Source organism: Coccinella septempunctata, chromosome 9, assembly GCF_907165205.1.
Source record: "Coccinella septempunctata chromosome 9, icCocSept1.1, whole genome shotgun sequence".
Lineage (NCBI taxonomy): Eukaryota > Metazoa > Arthropoda > Insecta > Coleoptera > Coccinellidae > Coccinella > Coccinella septempunctata.
The window spans coordinates 19,996,915-20,016,348 of NC_058197.1; the positions used below are offsets into that span (position 1 = coordinate 19,996,915).

At 38.6% G+C, this 19,434-nt stretch overlaps 5 protein-coding genes across 17 annotated transcripts in view; 3 read left to right on the forward strand and 2 right to left on the reverse strand.

Moving 5' to 3' along the window:
• LOC123320324 overlaps positions 1-19,434 on the forward strand; it is a 376,599-nt gene that overhangs the window by 283,536 nt on the left and 73,629 nt on the right. The window lies entirely within an intron of this gene.
• Positions 1,961-5,303, reverse strand: LOC123320272 (WSCD family member AAEL009094). 4 transcript variants are annotated; one of them, XM_044907545.1, is made up of 5 exons: positions 5,151-5,303; positions 4,370-4,541; positions 3,562-3,763; positions 3,116-3,367; positions 1,961-2,867 (listed from the first exon to the last, which is right to left on the reverse strand). In XM_044907545.1, the coding sequence occupies exons 2-5, from the start codon at positions 4,484-4,486 to the stop codon at positions 2,533-2,535; spliced, it is 906 nt and encodes a 301-aa protein (XP_044763480.1). In that variant the 5' UTR covers positions 4,487-4,541; positions 5,151-5,303; the 3' UTR covers positions 1,961-2,532. The 4 variants fall into 4 exon arrangements, with proteins under 4 accessions (XP_044763480.1, XP_044763478.1, XP_044763479.1 ...); XM_044907543.1 differs by having other exon boundaries at positions 5,146-5,303; XM_044907544.1 differs by having other exon boundaries at positions 5,139-5,303.
• Positions 5,938-6,713, forward strand: LOC123320304 (dihydrofolate reductase-like). The gene has a single exon (XM_044907598.1). The coding sequence runs from the start codon at positions 5,967-5,969 to the stop codon at positions 6,528-6,530; it is 564 nt and encodes a 187-aa protein (XP_044763533.1). The 5' UTR covers positions 5,938-5,966; the 3' UTR covers positions 6,531-6,713.
• On the forward strand, positions 7,973-9,151 carry LOC123320262 (guanine nucleotide-binding protein subunit beta-like protein 1). The gene is made up of 2 exons (XM_044907527.1): positions 7,973-8,209; positions 8,310-9,151. The coding sequence occupies exons 1-2, from the start codon at positions 8,015-8,017 to the stop codon at positions 9,096-9,098; spliced, it is 984 nt and encodes a 327-aa protein (XP_044763462.1). The 5' UTR covers positions 7,973-8,014; the 3' UTR covers positions 9,099-9,151.
• On the reverse strand, positions 9,994-19,251 carry LOC123320213 (myotubularin-related protein 3). 9 transcript variants are annotated; one of them, XM_044907445.1, is made up of 16 exons: positions 17,696-17,831; positions 17,158-17,451; positions 16,923-17,100; positions 16,694-16,869; positions 16,507-16,642; positions 16,268-16,452; positions 16,008-16,203; positions 15,771-15,956; positions 15,540-15,713; positions 15,253-15,485; positions 14,547-15,029; positions 12,673-12,786; positions 12,297-12,516; positions 12,142-12,240; positions 11,872-12,077; positions 9,994-10,999 (listed from the first exon to the last, which is right to left on the reverse strand). In XM_044907445.1, the coding sequence occupies exons 1-16, from the start codon at positions 17,737-17,739 to the stop codon at positions 10,798-10,800; spliced, it is 3,126 nt and encodes a 1,041-aa protein (XP_044763380.1). In that variant the 5' UTR covers positions 17,740-17,831; the 3' UTR covers positions 9,994-10,797. The 9 variants fall into 9 exon arrangements, 7 of the variants coding, with proteins under 7 accessions (XP_044763380.1, XP_044763378.1, XP_044763379.1 ...); XR_006538723.1 differs by having other exon boundaries at positions 9,994-10,217; positions 10,270-10,999; positions 16,268-16,642; positions 17,696-17,832; XM_044907447.1 differs by adding an exon at positions 11,695-11,727 and having other exon boundaries at positions 10,863-10,999; positions 16,268-16,642; positions 17,696-17,834.

A 19,434-nucleotide genomic window follows, 5' to 3' on the forward strand; every position in this document is an offset into this window, starting at 1 on the left:
AAATTCCTCCGAAACTGATTTTTCTCGTTTGTTTTGTGGAAGATGCTCGTTGGTAATACACTCGAATGGTAGATAGAACGAAACGCACAAAATTCGGAGGAAAATTGTTTTTTTTCACTTTTGGAAATGTAAACTGTGAGAATTGGGTGAAAATGCCTCGGTAAAAATTCCTGGGGGGTTATAAGAAGGGGTTATCGATTTTTTACCGAGATATTTTCAGTTAAATTCACAGTTGCACCAAATCAACTCAGGAAGGTGGCTTACAAACCCAAAAATTCAATAAAATTGTTCAAAATCGTAATGAAAACTCAAACCATCTGATAGAACAGAAATACCAAAATAAGCTGAATAGTACATTTTACATCCGCTTCAGTTCCAAAACAAACAGAAAATGACCATTGAAATCTTTCGAAAATCATCTGGATTCGAAGAAAATAGGAAGTTTGAGAGTCACCAAATCGAGATCCTTGAAAATTTAATTTTTTTTCCTATTGAAATTTGAGTGAATGTTTGTGGAATCACGCACAAATATAGTTTTAAACGATTTGTTTCTATTATCCTTAGAAATTCCGATACTCTCGTTGCATTTTTCTTGAACGACCATCATCAGTGTAGTCGAGGAAAGTCTGCTTCAAATATTTCAACACATATCAGCTTATATGATCAACAGAGATTCCTAGACAATAATTTTCGCACATATCAAAATTTCTCGGGAAAATTTGATAGTGCACATCTTTTTTTCCCGAAACCTGCTTCTTTTTCATTTTCGAAAATCAATTAGTCCTTCTTAAATATATCAAAAGGCTCAATTTTTTCATCTAGGTGGCTAAACAACAAGCGTCAACATCAAAATCCAGTTTCATATCATTTTAATAGTAGGATGAAGGCTAGGATGGTCAATAGAAAAATGCACAAGAAGGAGTCTTCCATTCCAAATTGGTTCAACCCAAAATTCACAAAAAAAAAATAAGATTTACCCAGAAGAATTCGAGTAACATTAAAAGGATTGAAATACACAAAATTGAACTAACTAATGATGAGTGAAAGAACGAAAATGAAGTCAAATCAAATCATATATCGTATTAAAAATATAAACAGTCAAACAGAGTCAAAATCTCATAATTGAAATCCAAAAATAAAAGAAATGGATCACCGCAGGAGACTTTTTTTCAGATTTTTTAAATTTTATAAACGTACGTAGTAGCAATGAATTCAGGGTTTCAAAATAAACAGTGCAATTCTAGAGGCATTTTTCCGTTTTTTCTTTACGTTGGATAAATTATTCAATTCCTAATTTTTTTATTTCTTTTTAAAAATGAATTGAAGACTAAGTTACAAAGAGACGATTGTGCTGAAAGAAAGAATAATTGTTGAAGATCCAGCTCAGCTTCGAGAATTATTCTTTTCGAAGTACATGAATAAGCAGCCATACTAAAAAGAAAATAAGTATTGAAAAGTGAATAAAAACAAAAAATTCAAAAAAAAATAAAAAATTAAAAAAAACACAAAAAAATACACTGGAAGATCTCCGTCACACAAGACGATCTAATGAATATATACAAGGATATATATCCGAAGAAGGCATCGTTAAAGTAAGCGTGTAAAAACGCTACTAAATGTATATTAAAAACTTATTAGGATTGTGGTTGTTTATAAAAAGCGCATTAAAAGACAATACTTTGAGATATTTTTTTTCGTCTGTACTTTTATATGTATCTTAGCTTAGAGTGTATGGTTTTGAAGATGGACAACTGTTAAAATATGGCAAGACTGTTAAGAATCTTTTATTTTTGTTATGTCAGCTTGATGATAATATAACGAGGATAAGGATCAATAAATGCTTTTTTTCGTTTACTCGTTGTTTCTTTCACCCACTCCTATTGGTGTTTTTTTAGTTCATTTCTATTTAGAAGAAGGATTGAAGAAGGAATTTAGGTTATTGAAAAATTAGAAACAGTCATCAAAAAAATTTAATCTTATTTAAAACAACATTTAGAAAATTAACTATATCTTGTTCTGGGATCTTTATGTACTCGACCATTGTAGGCCGCATCATTGTATGATATTTCATATTTGGCACTATACAAAATGTCTACTTACTTCCAATCAACATTCATTACATATTAATCGATTTTTCCAGTACCCAAGTTTAAAAATTGGTTTAAATCATACCTCATCACGCTGTAACATCGAAAAATCACTTATATACATAAGAACAAGCATATAAACAACATCCACATTCATAATATTCACAGTAACAATTAGTTAAATTGAGCTATATACCGAAATTACATAAAAAATTATCGAGAAATTCATTCTGTATCGATGGAAATGTATGATGTATTGTAGAATGAATTAAAACTAGAGTTATATCGAAATATATATAAAATAATGGAAGAACAAGAAAATAAAAACAATTCTCTTCGTTATTTTTTAACGATTCTGTTTTCAGACTTGTCGGTTTTAAGTTTTTCCTTAAGTTTATTCGTCTTATTGTCTATGATTTTCTTATTATTAATTTCGTTAACGACATTATCTTTTGGTAGGCGATGCAAAGTTGTATATGGCCTCGTAAACTTTCTGCTGCTCCTCCTTGATCTTCTCCTTCATCTTGGAGGAATAAGGGTCGAACACTATAGCCCTTTTTTTCCTTCTGTAGATTCCCTCCCTCCTTTCCAAGGCACATTTGAAGAGTTCCTCGGAAATTGGTACCTCTAAAAAGTTGAGCATGGATCTCAAGTTATTCTCCAAGTTATCCACCAATTGCTCGTAAAATATGACGTGGGTAGGTCCGGTGAAGTTGTAGAGCCAGTCTAGATTGGTCAGCTTCCACATTTGGAGCTTGTCGTAGACGAACTGTTCCCAGTCTGTAGGAGAATCATGAGCAGAAGAGAAATCAATTGATAATTTATAGTTTCTGAATCATTACTTCTAATAGGGAGACTTTAAGAACAAAATAACCCACAGTTTACACTCTGGGACCTGAAGATTTCAAAAAGTTCCGAAACTTCGGTTTCAGGAAGGTGAAAAATGGTGTTCCAGGGGCTCTCTTTTAGTTTCCATTAGTTTTTGAGATGAAAGGCATTGGTAAAAAACAATATCAATCATTACTTACATTTTCCTCTGTTCCTCTTGTACCTGATAGGCGATGCGAACCCCACGTGACCCCCACTCTGCCTGTTGAACTCGGCTTGTATGGCAGACGTTGGCGATCTAACCAACAATATTGCTTTAGAGTAGATCTTTTTGGCGTTAGGTCCAAATTCATGGGTTTTCACCAGTAGAACTGAACCATTAACTACGTTTTCCGCAGGAAAACCATTTTTCAAGAGGCTGTAGTCTCTATACACAGATCCAGTGAGTATACCTGAGGAGATAGAAGGAAAACTGAGATCTTTGAGCCTGGTGCCAGGAAAAAGTCAAAGTTCTGAGTGTTTTCATGTTGTCGAGGCCTTCTAAATCTACAGATTTAGATACGTTTGAGAATTTCAGGAGTGTAATGGACATTTTGGTACCTTTGGGCAAGGGAATGAGAGGAGTTGATGTGAAAATGAGTGGTACCTGTTGCTTGTTGTAGAAGGTACCTAACCCAGGTGTTTCCGCTGCCTGGGAAGGACGCTAGGGCCACCAGGGGTTTGGCAGGTTGGAGATACTTGAGGTCAGTGCACCAGTTGATTTTGGACTTCGGTAAAGGCGGTCTGAAGCCAGAGAAACCAAGGTCGTAGTGTTTGAATTTGGATTCTTGCAGGTACGACGGTTTCGGCTGGAAATTGGAGGAAAATATTCAATTGAGAACCTTTGAAATCATGGGCAAGGTCAGCCATCCTTCGTCCCTAAGCCGGACCACGTTTTTATAACGATTTGAATATCATTACACACTCAGGGGTGAGGGAAATCAATTATTGCATTCTGATTAAAGCGATTAGGAAAATCGTTATATTTTCACGCCACGGTGGTGTTTTCCACGTTCGAGGGTTTTATTCGTAGGGCATGATTCAGTGGCGTAGGTGAGGTCAGCAATGGACGCTTATTAGAGAAACGGCATCTCAACAAGTTGTTTATTATCAGAATATCAATAAAAAAATCCTAGAATTCTCTCAGTGGAGCTAGGAAGGAAATTGATATTTTTCCGGTATTTGAAACCGGATGAATATCGAACGATTGGTGATAAAGCTCAAAAATACGATTATTGAGATTATTTTAACACCATACAAAAGTATTATCAACGAGAGAAGGAAGTTTATGGAGAATTGAAAATGAAATTGCAAAGAAAATGTCGTCATAATTCAAAAACCGAAAACTTTCACCTAATAAGGATAATTTCAGCTCCTCTATGTATAAAATTTTGAATATCGAACAATCAACCTACCTTAACTGACTTATTTTTCGAGTCCTGCAGCGTTATAGCAGAGATTATGAATACTCCTGCTAAATAAAGGAACAACAAAAACGAAAATATCCAGAACCTGAACCTGTTGACATGCATCTGTCCATTTTTAGTGGTCAACCTGGTCGATTTGGATCAGAAATTCATCAAAATCCTGAAAGAAAAATATTCTTTCAGTCATAAAGTATCTGGGTGTAGGAACTGCTGCTAGGTATATTTTTGAGCCTTGAATGATTAGTAACCCACAAGGAAAGCATTGGAGAGGCTTCCTTGAGTAGAAAAATACATGTTGGATATACGTTTAATCCCCTAAAACTAATTATGTATTTTCTTGAATGGATACCAAATGGGACAAGTCTAAGAAGCAAAATAAGAACAATAAAATGATTTATCATTATTTTCTCTTCAGTTGAATGGATCAAAAATCGAGATTATCCAACATAGTGCCCTCAAAATGATTCTCGAAAGTATTTTGTGTTGGTTTCTCATGAAAGTTTATGATTTACTAGCTTGAGCCTGTAGTTCAAACAAAAAAAATCAGCCCTTTTCTCTTGAATCAACACATTAACTAATGTAAAAGGAAAATCATTTTCTCTGAGTCTATCAACGGGGGTCAATTCAGATTTAGATGACATTTCTCGAACAACAAACCGAAATCTACAAGAAAACACACTTGCCTCAATGAAAACATCGAAAATAAGAATAAAAGCACCAATAAAAACACTAAAACTGAAACTATGAACCAACTAACCACACACCAAACCTGAAAAACTCCTAATCAAGCTCGTGTCAATCTCGAATCCAGCTGGGAAATTGAAGGAAACCCTGAATTTTCCACTTTTCAGCTGACACAACGTCCACACACCGTTGTCGATACAATTCTGAAGGGCTATCTTGCACCTTGCGCGCCTGAAGATTTCAGCGCTGATTCTGGGCGATGCTAGGGCGTTACCGATCTCGATTAGTCGAGGCCCGGCGTCCACGGCGTCGATCAGTGCACCCAAAAATGTCGGGAAAAGCGACATTTCCACGTTGTAACATTTTCCGTAAGAGTGCGCATAAACGAAGTGGACGTGAGCTTGCATATTTCGGGTCACAGGCGTGGAATTTGATTGAATTTATATTAATAACCTGGAAATGGACGATTTGTCTCGATGTGGACGTCCTAAATCAATCTCAGTTCGGTTGAGATGATGAAAATTGGGAAAAATCTGATGGGAGGGAAAGTTGGGGGTCTGTGAAGCCTCAATTCTTCAGCTGATTCGAATGGGAGTTGAGTAATGTGGGGAAGTTTCTAGAGATGGATTAGTCTAGGAGAAATCGAGTTAATTCCAATTTAATTGAGTCCTAGCATTCTCTTATCGGGTTTCGAAATTGTTCATTCTTCGAGATTATTCTATTTGATGCATTCTAGAAGTGGAACACTGTACAGATTGAAACTAAATCTGCTATGAAATCTATTCGAATCGGTGGTGACCTCGAAGATAATACCTAATCTTCTATAAAATCTTGATTAACTTCAGTCCGACTCCTAGAAGTGCGTCAATAGCACTTCCTTCAGATCTAAATCCCCAACAAAATGCCTCTGAAATATAATCTTATCGGTGTAGTGAGTGAAAACATGGGAATAGCGAAAGATGGGAAACTTCCTTTCTCCCTACCAAGAGAATACAAATTTTACATGTCCATAACAAGGGAAACTTCGGACAAATCCAAGAAAAACGTGGTTATCATGGGTAGAAAATCGTGGGACTGTCTGGGAGACCACGAAAAACCGATGCCAGGTCGTATAAACTTCGTTCTTACGTCCAACAAAGACTTGGATCTCTCACAATTCCCGGATACTTACGTTTTAAACAGCTGGGCCGAGGTGGAATCTAAATTGGTGGATGCGCATTTCAAGGAAAAGTATGAGACCATCTGGGTGGTTGGTGGTAACCGCATTTACGACGAAGCGCAAAAATCTAAGTATTTCTATAGGGCCTACATATCTAAAGTGAGGAAATATTTCGACTGCGATGCTTTCTTCCCCGAACTGGTGAAAAATATAAAAAGAGTCACAGATCCTAGAACACCTCAAGGAGTACAAAAAGAAAACGGATTAGAATGGGAGGTTGAAGTATGGGAAAATACAAATTGTTAATCTACTGATGAAGATTATGAAGAGCTTCACGAGTGCCGAAAGAGATTTTCACGACTTCTAAGTATGGAAAGGAGTTTTGAGAGTTGCATACAATCCGGCGATATTTCCTACTGAAAGGGCTTGATTATTCATTCATTTCATTCTAATCTAATTATAAACAGAAAAAAAAAACAAATTCTACTTCAAGTTTTGACTCTGGTGTTTTTTCAATACCTAGAAACTCAACCATTTCATGAAAAAGCTATGTTAAAAGTGGACATAAGACATAACCTCGAAAATGATTATAAATTCTTGGTATTTTCATGATCTGAGATCATTAAAACGGCATTAATTTCATACTCCTGGAATATTTCTTTCACGTATGAATGGAAAAAATGTTGATTGATAAATTTTGGTTCAATAGTTTCCTATTTCAAAGAACACTTATGGCCAAATTCTGGTGGAATTCCAATGGCGCATTCCTTTGTTAGAAATGGCGTATTTCCCATGCCATGTATCAGGAAGTCAGAAAATGGTGGAGGTGCTAATTTCAGATTTACGTTCCTCTAATTTTTTATGATGGAATTTCTCCTATTGGGAAAATAAATTCACACAAGGAGTTCGAATTGGATTTTAAAGAGCTCCTAATCAAAAAATATTCGTTCATAGTTCGAGAACATAAAGAAAATGTGATCTGAACTGATCTGTATATTGTGTGATATTTCATCAATTTTTTACCTCATTTCTGTTTGAATTAGGGGATTCCAGGAATTCTTCCCCCCGCATTCCAATGTCGAAAATGCGCAGTTTCCCATGCCTTGCACTAGGACCCCAGAAAAACGAGGAGGAAAACATATTTAACGAAAGAATTTGAAATTTGTTCGGCATGTGTTCGTAGAATGTCGTACCTTGCAGGATTTTTCAACAGGAGAGTATGAACTTGAAGGATTGTTGAATAACTTGGATAGAAATCGAGAATTCTTGATCAACCACCTCTTCTAATAAATGCGATGAAAGGTTTTATGGCTGTAACGATGATGATAGAATAACATACAAAAGTATGTTATTCTAGACAATTCCTGTATTTACACAGCATTTTATATTGAATAATGTGTTTTGTTGAACTGAACTGAGAAAAAACTCCTTGACTTTGTTGTTCTATCTCTAAATACTAACATCGCCTTGCTTTATAACAGGATTGCAGAACGATTAGGAGCTGAGATAGGGAAAAGAGGGGTATTTAAATGCCCCGGAAATTAATGCTGCAGTGGATTTAAACCAGGTTTATCTTTAAACCTTCATACTTCGTTTTAAATCGCTAGCCTGGTTTAGTGTATCAAGCGCTCAGAAAAGAGAAGAGGTGTAAGATTTTTAATCATTTTCTATGACGCAATTATAACCTCCAAATATCTTTGATAACCTCAAAAACGAATTTGTTTGTTTACTAGCAGAGACTCTGTTTACTAGTGTCTTTTAATTCCTGAAATTGTAAATTTTGATCGAAAATGGACATAATGAAAGAAAATGATGTAAGAAAGCATTCTCCATCAACTAGAGTCCCTCCTGAACCTAAATTCATATTGAAGAGGGAAATGGGTATTGTTCACTGCTTCAATTTGCCAAACTCTGAGGACGAGAACGATTGTAAATATTTGTATGTGGGTACAGAGGAAGGTGAAGTGTTTGTTTGGGATCTCACTGTAAGCATTGTGATATTGGTTATGTGTTCTGCTTTGATAAATATTCAAGAACTCCCCAAAAACAAAAAGAACTTTTCTAGTTTGCAAACGTTGATTTCAGACACTTAGTGTAAGCTTGAAACCAAAACTGGGATCCTCAATACAAAACATTCATTTCTACAACTCCACCATGATAACCCAAGAGAAAGAAGGTGAAATCAAAGTGTTTGAATTGAAGAGCGGAAATTTCAATCAAATCCACTCGACAATCACCACCGATGGGTCATTCTGCAAAAGTATAATGATAGAACATCGATTATTCACAGCGGCGGAAACTGTAGATATTTATGATATGGAAACGATGACTAAAGAGAAAAATCTTACACCTCACACAGAAAAGAAGTTGGGAATGATAATGAGTCTAACAGAAATTGTTCTGGAAGATTCCAGATCTTATATTATGGTACTTTACGAGACTGGGGATGCTATATTTTGGGATTTTTCAAATTCTAAAACAGTCGATCAAGTATTATTCAAACCACAGCCCTTGTCCTCAACGTTCAACAAGAAAAACGGGAGAGGTTTAGTGGTAGGAGCATCGAACACGATTCAAGTTTTCAAAGTGAGTACCAGTGGTTCCAAGATAATTTACGAAATCGAAGTGCCTACTAAAGGTAGTTTAACAGTCGTTGAAAGTAGACCGGATGGTCGTTTATTCGTGGTTGGGGGGTCGGATGGCAGATTACGATGTTTCTCTTGGAAAACGTTGAAATTGTTGGTCGTTCTAACAGAACACAATCATCCAATCACTAGTATTCGATTTCCCCCCAAGAGAATCTCGACTTGTTGCGAGAAGCCTCTGGTGGTTTCTAGTGCGGATGGTGTTATAAGTTTTTGGGATATTTATTGATTCGTTATTAGTATTTTTTATATTTTTATGTGAAATAAAACAAAGAAACATTATCGATTCGATTTTAATCATATCTATTACATCAAAAAGTATAAAGAAAATGTGTAAAAAGTCTACATGCATTTTTGAATACGGAACAACAAAACAAGAAAAAAATCAGAAAGGTGGCTTTCTACTAGTTCCATTTGAAGCTATTTCTCATGCTCCAGCTTATGTTAATTTGTTCAAGCTCATCGTTAATCAAATTTTAGCGGTATCTTACTGGATTTTGAAGCATATTTTGCGAATATCATAACAACCGTTCTTTTTGAAAACATTCGTTGCGTTCCGCGAGTTTTTCAATGAAATATTTCAAGCTCGAAGACGGAAAAGAAATAAAAATTGCCACCTGTAAACCTCAGAAACACAGAGTCTTAAAAATATGTGTGTTCTCATTCTTCAAGGTACAAAGGATATTAACGTAAACTGTAAGGAAATCTATATACACACAGTATATAAAATAATTTATCCGTTTATACGGCAAGTTCAAGCCTCATAAAATATCCGATCATTTCTTGTTCAACAACATTATTGTACAATATTTCCATGGTACATTCAAAAACACATAACACTTAATGATAAATCTGAAATTTACTAAATTTCCAAATTAAATACAATGATATATCAACTTCTTTGTTTTTTTGTCAACTAGTGCTTTTTTTTAATTAGTATACAATCATTTCCATTGCATCACAGTGTTTCTTAGTACTTAAACCTACTCAGGTTGATATATTCTCGATTCTTCATCCATAAATTTACGCCTTCGATCAAACAATCATTCCGATATATCATAAATGATTACTTTAATCCACGTTCGGGATCATCAATTCATCAAACTCCTCAATAAAAATACGACTTTTAACTTATACCAATTTCGTGAAGTTGTTCTGGGTATAACTTTATTTTTTTATACAAATAGGCATTTTTAATCTCAACAATTTCTGGTGAACATTTATAATGATTTTAAAAACAATCGATAGTGCAATTACAAGATATTTCAAATATAATTTCTTGCGTTGGGAATTTCCAAGCTCGAATTCAACCTGCGTTTTTTTTGTCTCCATCATTGTTTAAAACTCGCTGAAACATTGTTAAAATTAAGCTATAAATTAAAAATGACTTTCAGGATTACCTAAAGGACCGTCCTAAAATTTTCACGGTGAAAAAATAAATAAGGGATATTTAAAACCATCAACAAATATCACTGTGCTCTCAAAAGTCCTCCAAACGGATGGTGCTTCAAGAAAGTTAAGTAATTTTGAATGCCTGGCCGAGATGTATAACAAGCCCCCCCCTCAAACGACGCGAAATTTCGAAAACCTTTTTTCACTACTCAACCCCCCCAACTTTTTTTTCTCTAAATCCACAATTTTCTATTAATCATCAACGTTATAAAAATCACACCGCACCAATCTTCATTCCGCGACCTATCAAACATAACCTCACACGCATCCGTCAAACCCATCAGTCAACGTCAAAATTGTCAATGTCAAAAGATTGACAGCAGACGCGTAGGGGCTCGAACGTACATTGTCACACAGAGAAACAGCTAAAACACCGTTCTCGCGATTTTAATACGAGTCTATTGGCGACTGTCATCGGGCTTACTCCGTTTTTTTTTCTGTTTATACATCAATGGAAAGTGAATAGACGACGAGTTTTAGTTGCTCGACGCCGCGATCTGGGTGTTGTTTGTCGTCTGGGCGCACGCGCCCTGCTTGCATTGACTCGGCATCTCTGTACAGTCTCTTTGTAGTTTGTTGTAACAGCCCGTGCACACCCGCACCGGGTCGTAGAGCTGCTCCGAGGGTAAGGGGGTGCTGTTCTCCGAACAGTCCGCGCAGAATATGTTACCGCATTTTCTGCAAAGATAAAGGGATGATCTCATAAAATTGCGACTGAGAAATTCGGGAAAAACAATTTCAATAAAACACGATTAATTTGTAGTTAGTTGAAACCAAAGGACCAAAGAAAATTAAAAAGTTAAGACATATACTGAGCTCTACAATGCTCAATGAGGGTGTTTTAAAACGTGAGGAATTTTTTGACAGAAGGTAGAAGGGATTTAACCAAATCTAGCTTATACAGGTTGAGTCTTTGACTCGTACAAATATTTTAAATATCAGACAAAATCAAAGACTCACCCTCCATAAAGAAATCAAGTTGGCGGAGCTATAACTCCCAGAATTTCGACAAAATTTCATGAAATTTCAGGTGGAAGGCCGACTCCTGCATCGGAAAAACGAAACATAACATAACAATTGTTGTGTCGAGCGATTTGAGTTGAAAAATTAAATTAGAAGTGGTTGTGTTGACAAAGCATCATTATTGCTCCTTCATTACACCCCCCTTACGTCGGCTATGATGATTGTTGTAAGATTGGAACCAGAAGAAGGTTGCGATGACAATTTCGTCGCTCTATTTCCTTCTGTTAAAGAAAAGCCTCACCTTCATAATGAATAAATCGAGAAAACTCAATGAGCATTGTAGATTGATTTCTTCACAACGAATAAGTAAATATGCTTAGGTATGATTCAAAGAAATCTCTTCAAATTACCGTTGGTTCATTTAAGCCGAACTTTCAATGGGTCTGAAACGAAAATTTTCAAGATGAAAATCAAAATGAACTCAAAAACCGTTTTTCCGATTTCAACCAAAAACAAGACGATTTTTTCGCGTATCATGAATCTTACGTCTTCCCAAACGTTTCCCCGACAAAATTCCCCATACTGACCTACAGTGGTGCTTCCTCTTCCCTATCCAAAACTTGATGTTGCAGTTCGTACATCTGGTGACCGCGTGATCTGGCACCCACTTGATCCCCTGCATCTCGCTGTACATGGCGTACTCGAGGTTCTCCCACGACTTGTCTGACGGTAGGGATTCCACAGCGGAGGCCTCGCCCTCACCTGCCGAACCAACAGACTCAATAACCGACCCCTGTGGAACGCCGTTATGCGGTTACGTAACAATAAACCCTTCGGTTAACCCCACCCCAACTTACGTTGTCGTCGATCTTCTCGCCGCAGCACTTGAGACACCACTGGTTGATCAGGACCTGCCTGTAGGTGTGTATCTCCTTCTCCAGCTTCTCCTCCTTCTTCTACGTTGGGAAAAAAGGGGTTTAGTCTGTTCGTTAGGCGGAGTTAAACCACTCACCTTTCCCTCCTCGATGATCTTCGTTATCCTCTCCTGTATGTAGGACCTGAGGGGTATCAGTCCGTCTTCCCCCAGGTGGTACTGGACGTACTGGCAGGTGTTCTGCCTCTGCAGGCTGCTCAGCGTGTTGTCCCAGCCGTTGCTGCTGGACGTCCTCGAGAACAAAGGAGAATTGGACAGTTCCGAAGAGCTCAGGTTCAATTGTTCGGCGAAATGGTTACTGCAACAGGAAACAGACAAATCCGTTCAACTGTTCGTGGAAAGATTCTCTGGCACGATGAAAGCGAGAGAAAATAAAGGACTACTATAGACAGGTATGAGGAGTTGAAAATGTGCAAAAAGAAAAAATAAAAAGTTTGTGTCTGTGCAAAGTTACCTGTTTAAGCTAATAACGCCGCCGTTATCACAGCTCCTTTTACTCGTGGGTATATCGATGGGCAGCGAGGGTGCATTGATTTTTTCGAATCCGTTTATATCTCTGGGCGATGAACTGTGATCGATGAAAAAGAAAAAGAAAAAATGATGATAAAACAGTTTCGAGCGAGGAACGCAAATGCAAAGGTGAAAAATAAAGGGGAAATTAGATGAGGGAGGTTAGTGGAAATTATTCGATGGAGGAAAACGTGTTAGAATGCGTTTTTTAGTTTGAGCGGTGCAATTTCAAAAATCGAAAAGATAAAAAATTTGGTTCGTTAACAAAAAACAAACTATTCAAAGAGAGAAGTTACGAAATCTTGAAATTCCTCATGCATCATTCTGGAAAATTAGAGCAAAAACGGTTTTACTAGGGTTATTGCAGGCTATTGTTGGTACGGTTTTAGTCAACCTCAAGCCTCTTTTCCCCTTAATCAACATGCCGAACCTAACCCAATATAAACTCAAAAAAAAAAACTAAACAAGCCGCGAAAAAAAAACTACCCTTCCATTTATCAATCCCACGTCGACAAACTGGCCATTAAAAAACACCCTATAGAATAAACCGTAAGCCAAGGTAGGAACAACTCTACTTCGACTGAGAGTTCAAACAAATGGATATAAACTGTCAACTTCGCTCTGAGAGTTAAGAAAGTGAATCAAACTGTTGTCCGATGACCATAGGTTGTATTTCTTCACCATACCGACTAACATGAAATGAAATAGTCACCATTTCTTTCCATTTTCGTCGAGGTACAAGTTGGGTTGCTCTGACGAGGTCAAATGAGATCGAAACCATGGTTAGCATCCACTATTTCTCGATGAAATTGTTTTTATGTCAATACTTCGAGTGATGGTGATTTGATAGTTTGATTCAGATCCTACCTAACATTTTTTGATTTTATATCAGCGGGTGTTGTGTCTCTGAATCAATTTTGTTTATTATTCATCCGTCAGAGAGAGTGGTCCATCTATGATTTAATAATTAATTAGAAAATTGAATAGAAAGTTCACTTATATTGTTGTTTTCATCATTCTTGATTGTTTCTTTCTCAGCTCTTTATTCTTTATCATCTATATTCGTGTGTCTTCCATTGTTCTTCTCGAGTTAAAGAGAAAATCAACATTTTGATTATTAGAATTCCCAAAATCCACTTAGAAGCAGACTCATTCTGTCTGAATGTCCTTACCAACCGTGGATATCTAGATTCTAGAAGAACAACTCCATCTCTGATCTCTATAGAGACCCTAAAAGCCATCCCCTTCCCCTTAACCAACCCCACATCGATACTCGCCAAACCTAACCTAACATAACCTCGAAAAACTACCCTACGAACCTAAAAACTCGATAAGAACAACTCTCTCCCTCCCTCAACCAACCCCAAATCGATACTCACCTAATCTGACCCCTAAAAAACACAATGAAAATTAATTTATCTCCGTTAAACCCCCCTCCTGTCGATATTCACCAAACCTTTCCTAACATAACCCCCAAAAATTACCTCAAGCCTAGATAAGAACAACTTCCACCCTCTTACCCACATCGATACTCACCTAACCCTATAAAATCTCCGAAAAATACCCTGTAAACTCCAAACTTTGAACAACTCACTCCCTCCTTCACCGATCCCATCAATACTGACCAACAACAGCTGTAAACCCCGCAAATAATGAAAGACTCACCTACACCACAACAACACCTAACCTAACCTCGAAAAAACTCCCGACATAACCTCAAACCCCACCGACAGCGACATCTAACCTAACCTAACCTTCAAAAAACTCCCCACGTAACCTAAAACCGCGCCAACGCCAACTGCGCGCGTCGATACTCACCTACACAACATATTGTCCAAAACAAGAGTCTCCGAACTGGTCTCGATCGACTTATCGGACGCGTCCCTCTTCGAGGGCACCGGTATGGGCTCGGACTCCACGCACCTCTCGCCACAAAACGCGACACTCTCGTCCACCACCTCCTCCTCATCAATCTTAGTTCTACCGCAGTCGGTAACGTCGCGCTCCCCGTTATCGACGACACTCTTGACGTCCGCCGTCACCACGTTGTCAAAAAGGAAAGGATCGCCGTTCAACAGCTCTTCCTCTCCGTTCACGGAACCTCCGTTCGTGATCTCCTTCGCGACGTCCCCGTGACCGTTCTGCAGCGGCTCCTCCTCCGCCGCCGCCTTGGTCGCCACCTTCTCGAACGCGAAATCAGCCGATTCCTCCAGCTCGGAGGCGTCCTTCGGCGCCTGGACGCCGTTCTCGTGCGTCAGGGACGGCTGCTGCGCCTCCTGGAGCGACACCGAGTTCAGCTTCCTGAAAATTCAGCATTAATCGCTCGCACGACACCTAACCTCAAACGTCAACGTCAATGTCAATGTGACATTTCGGATCGGTTGACTTTGACAGGAGCGCCGAGGGGCAAACAAGCGTTTTTATTGTGATTTCGAGTGGTTTTTATGAATCCTCATCAGTTTTGACGTTTATAAATGTCATAGTTTGCCCCTCAAGTGCCCAATAGAGAATTTTAAATGCTCACTTTTCGATATTCAAACTAGGATCGCTGCTTCGTCTAAAGTGACCCTGGTAACAATCGGACATGGCTGCCAGGTCGTTATACGACCTGGTCTTGGTCATGTGATAGGCCAGGATGTCGGGCGGTCCGGGGCAGGACTCGGAGCCGCACTCGGCCCTGAAATTAGCCTCCATAGTCCCCAGATAAACCTCCCTCCACAGATAGAGGTCTCTGACGTTGGTCTGGGGCCATATGACCTAAAACGATCAAAACCTCAAACCTACGATCCTGACATGGACAGATCTTGTTACCTTCGGTGTGGTAAAGTTGCCGGATGGTTCGTACAGGTGATTTTTGAACCTGGGGGAATTCAGGAACTCCCAAACGGAAAAAGTCCTGTTGTTGACGATCTTCAGTCTGTCCTGGAGGGTGTTGCACAGGAACGTACCGAACAGATTGGAGTATATGTGTTGTGCCAGTTTAACCTGGAATAAACCATGAATTATCGCCATTTTTACACCCTTCATTGCACCCTAACTCACCAAATAAGCTTCGGAAAATTCGAAATCGCAGGGGAACTGTTTCAACAGTTGATGGACGCAATCCAGCCATTGCAAGAACACCGGACACCTCTCGTTAAGGTCCTCGCTACCGGTGGAATGTCCACAACGATCTGCGAATTTGTGACCGAAGGCCAACCATTCTCTCTCGATGAGTACACGAAAACCCTGCAAAAAAATCGATAACCACACCCACTAATCGTGAAGGGAAAAACTCACATCCACCGTCCTGTAATAAGGGTCCAGTAGAAGCTCCGCAAGAGCCACAATCTGTGGGGTCCTGTCCCAACCGTCGGAACAATGCACCATGACCGACCTGGCGTCGGAATCTACCGCTGTGACCAAGGTTACGGCCGCCTTCATCAGACCGGACATGTGCTGCAGCCACTTCGTGTTCTCAAGTTGGCTGTGCCACCTGAAACACCCAGAAAAATTGACTTGTGAAAGAGGTTAGGTTCTAAGACGTTGAAATCACCCACGTTTGATCAGAGCTGGAGGTGCACAGCAGTCTCAAAGCCTGGAAACTCTTACGGATGGAATGTATATTGGCCAGGTTCATAAATTGTATCTCGCAGTTCGAGTAGTACTCGGGACACTCACAACCCCCACCTCTGGCCCTATTGGCGACAGCGATGGCGTAGGAACGAGCGTCCAAGATCAAAACCTGCAAAAAAAACCTCAAGGTTACAAACAAGACGATAACCAGTCCAAAACCAACCTTCTTCTCCTGTTTACTGCTGTCTATACTCTTGGAGATCAACTGTAACAGCTTCTCGTCTTCTTCGCCCCTCCATCCGAACCAACCGACCTCCGGTTGACTACATCTGGCAACAACAGCCCCATTTTTAGTGTGCCTAAAAGAAACCAGCTAAAATCCAATCGACACCCCTTTCAACGACACTCACCTCCAAACCACAGCCGGGATCCTTTGGGAACTCCTGAATTTTGACACCTTCTTCAGTTCTTCATCGTCGATATCTTTGGGCACCAGAAGGTATGGGGGATACGAGGAGCAAACCTCGTAATTCACGTTCACCCTGCTTATCCTCCACAACGATTTCTCAAACTGCAGTCTTTCCATCTAAAAATCAACAAAAAGTACTCAAAGTACTAAAAAACCCAACAAACACTCACCTCCATCGTGAAGCTGTTCAAATCGAAGCAATAAGGCTTCTGGACTCGATCCTCGCTGCCTTTGAAATGGGCAAAGTGGAAGAACGCAAACAGCTGATTCAGCTGTTTGGGGGGCTCGGCAGCCTTAAGTATCTTATCGTACCACTCCAGGCAAGATTCGTTATTCTCAAACGTGCACCTAAACAACCATATTTCAGTGAATAAAACTAATTTCGATTAATCCAGGGGTACTTACTTATACGTCCTGCAATCCTTGCAGCCTATGTACAAATAGAAAAGTTCTTTCTGCTCGACTGTCTCGATGAGCCCCAGGGGCACGTGGTGATGGTTCCTGGTTATCTGGAGGTACAGCCTGTAGTTCGTGATCAGGATGAGGCCGTCCCTGGATGTACCGTGATGCTCTACAGCCTCCCCTTCGAGGAGGTTGAACGGGAGGGAGAGCTTCGGATCTGTGGGGGGTAACTGGTACATCTCGATGCGTTCCACCTGGCAGATGGAATTGGGCTGATCTGTGTTGTCCATGGTTCTCCTTAAAAAAAATTAAACAAGTTCAAGATTCCTCATAGAATTCCTACTCAAAAGGAGCATGAAAATTAAATTTCTCATGATTCAAAACTGACTTCGTAGGTAGAACAACATGCTTGCTCAGTCAAGCTGATTAAAAATAGAAATTTAAGTCGATTCCACTAACAATATGGTGACTTTCAAAGTCCAATTTTCATCACCATCCACTCAAAACCGTACTTTCCACGATAAACCTTCAAATACTCTACCTAATGAGAACATTTCGAAAAAACACCCTTTTATTCGAACCCATAACTGCTGGCCCAACTAGGAACGATTTCTTTATTGAGAGCAACAAACATATAATCCGATTGTTATCATAACACTCTAAATAAAAAACAAATATCAGGGTGAAACTTGATTGTTGACATTATTACTGATAATTTTATCAGCTTTCGTAACTGATTGGATGCATTCTTTTATTTATCATTCCATGAGAAACCGTGACTTTCCACAGAAAAGGGGAATCTAGAGATAAGAACGTTGATGATATAGATTTCACTTTCTCCAATCAACACGAACTTAGGGTAGGTTCAGATTCCTCGTTTGATACAACCAATATGTATTAGAAGGGCCAGCTTTTTAATTTTACATTAAACCTACAAGCATAAGAACATTCTCCAGTCCCTCTCAGTATATTTGGGTGGAAATTTCCAGTGTGTTTTTATTCAAAGACAAATCATTCACTGGAAACTGATATCACATATCAAATGAGATTGATTCCTTTTAAATTACAATTCCAGTGATACCTGTGCCAAGTATTTCCTGGAAAATCAGAACCAAATGGTCCTGAATATACAAGGCTTCATTAAAATGATAAAGATTAAAGTAAACATACAAAGAATCTGTCAATGCAACCATCAAACAATACGGTCTTTTGATATTCACACTCTAATCAAAACATTCAACATTGCACTTCCTTGTTCTTTGTTATTAACCATTCATTCATATGGAGGTTTCGTTATAGGTATTCAGTCAATTTATTTTTTAGATGAACGAAAAATGAAACAAAAGATTTATTTATTGCAGTATTAGTGAAGCAACTTGGCAAACATTCAAACAAAAACAAGGCACCAGATACATTCAATAAATATGCAGATCATCGCAGCCTTCAAGTCCGTCGTTTAAAAATTTATTATGTTAAAAGGACAAAATTAAAATAAATTTTTTACTTGTATCAGACGCTTCAACCTTGATCTCAACGAGCTGTAGCAATATGTACTTTGTTGATGGAATGTTTACCGTAAAACGATATGAATGCTAGGATTATTTTTACGTACAGGTTTCAAAATCAGCTGATTATTGTTTTTCGAAAATTGACAGTGAATTGTTGTGCTTGGCAAAAGAACACACCGATGACCGACTGATCCCGTGTACAATATGATGGCATTTCACGCTAATTACTTGAGAAATTCAAGTCCAGCGAGGTTTTACAAACAATCTATAACTTAAAACGTACAAAATTCGCCATAGAAATCGTTCAAGCAAGGAACAGTATTGAATAAACACCAAAAGTGGTCTTTAAACAACCCATACACCGATCTGTCAATGGTAGGCGAAAATGGTCCATGGAAAGGTACTCACAGTTTTTCACTCTGTCAGATGTTCCTTTCGATTCGCCAATTTACAAATCACATTTTATTTTCGATAGATGATCGAGGGAATCCTTTGAACCGCCGACGAATAAACGCACCACCCTTTACGTTTCTTAAATGCAAGAAACGTCCTTGCTACGCTAAAATGGCCGAAACTGACATAAAAATTTAGGTTGTAAGGTGGCGCCCTCTGGGGCTGCGTTCTCGCGAAGCGGGCCTTTTAAAATTAAATTTTAAATATTATTCTTGCCCAAATTTCAGATTACAAGTCTTTTTCGTACTTATTTATAGAATAAAATGAACGCTCTCGTTCACTTTGAGCTGAAATTTTCTAGTTTCGTAAATAAAACAAA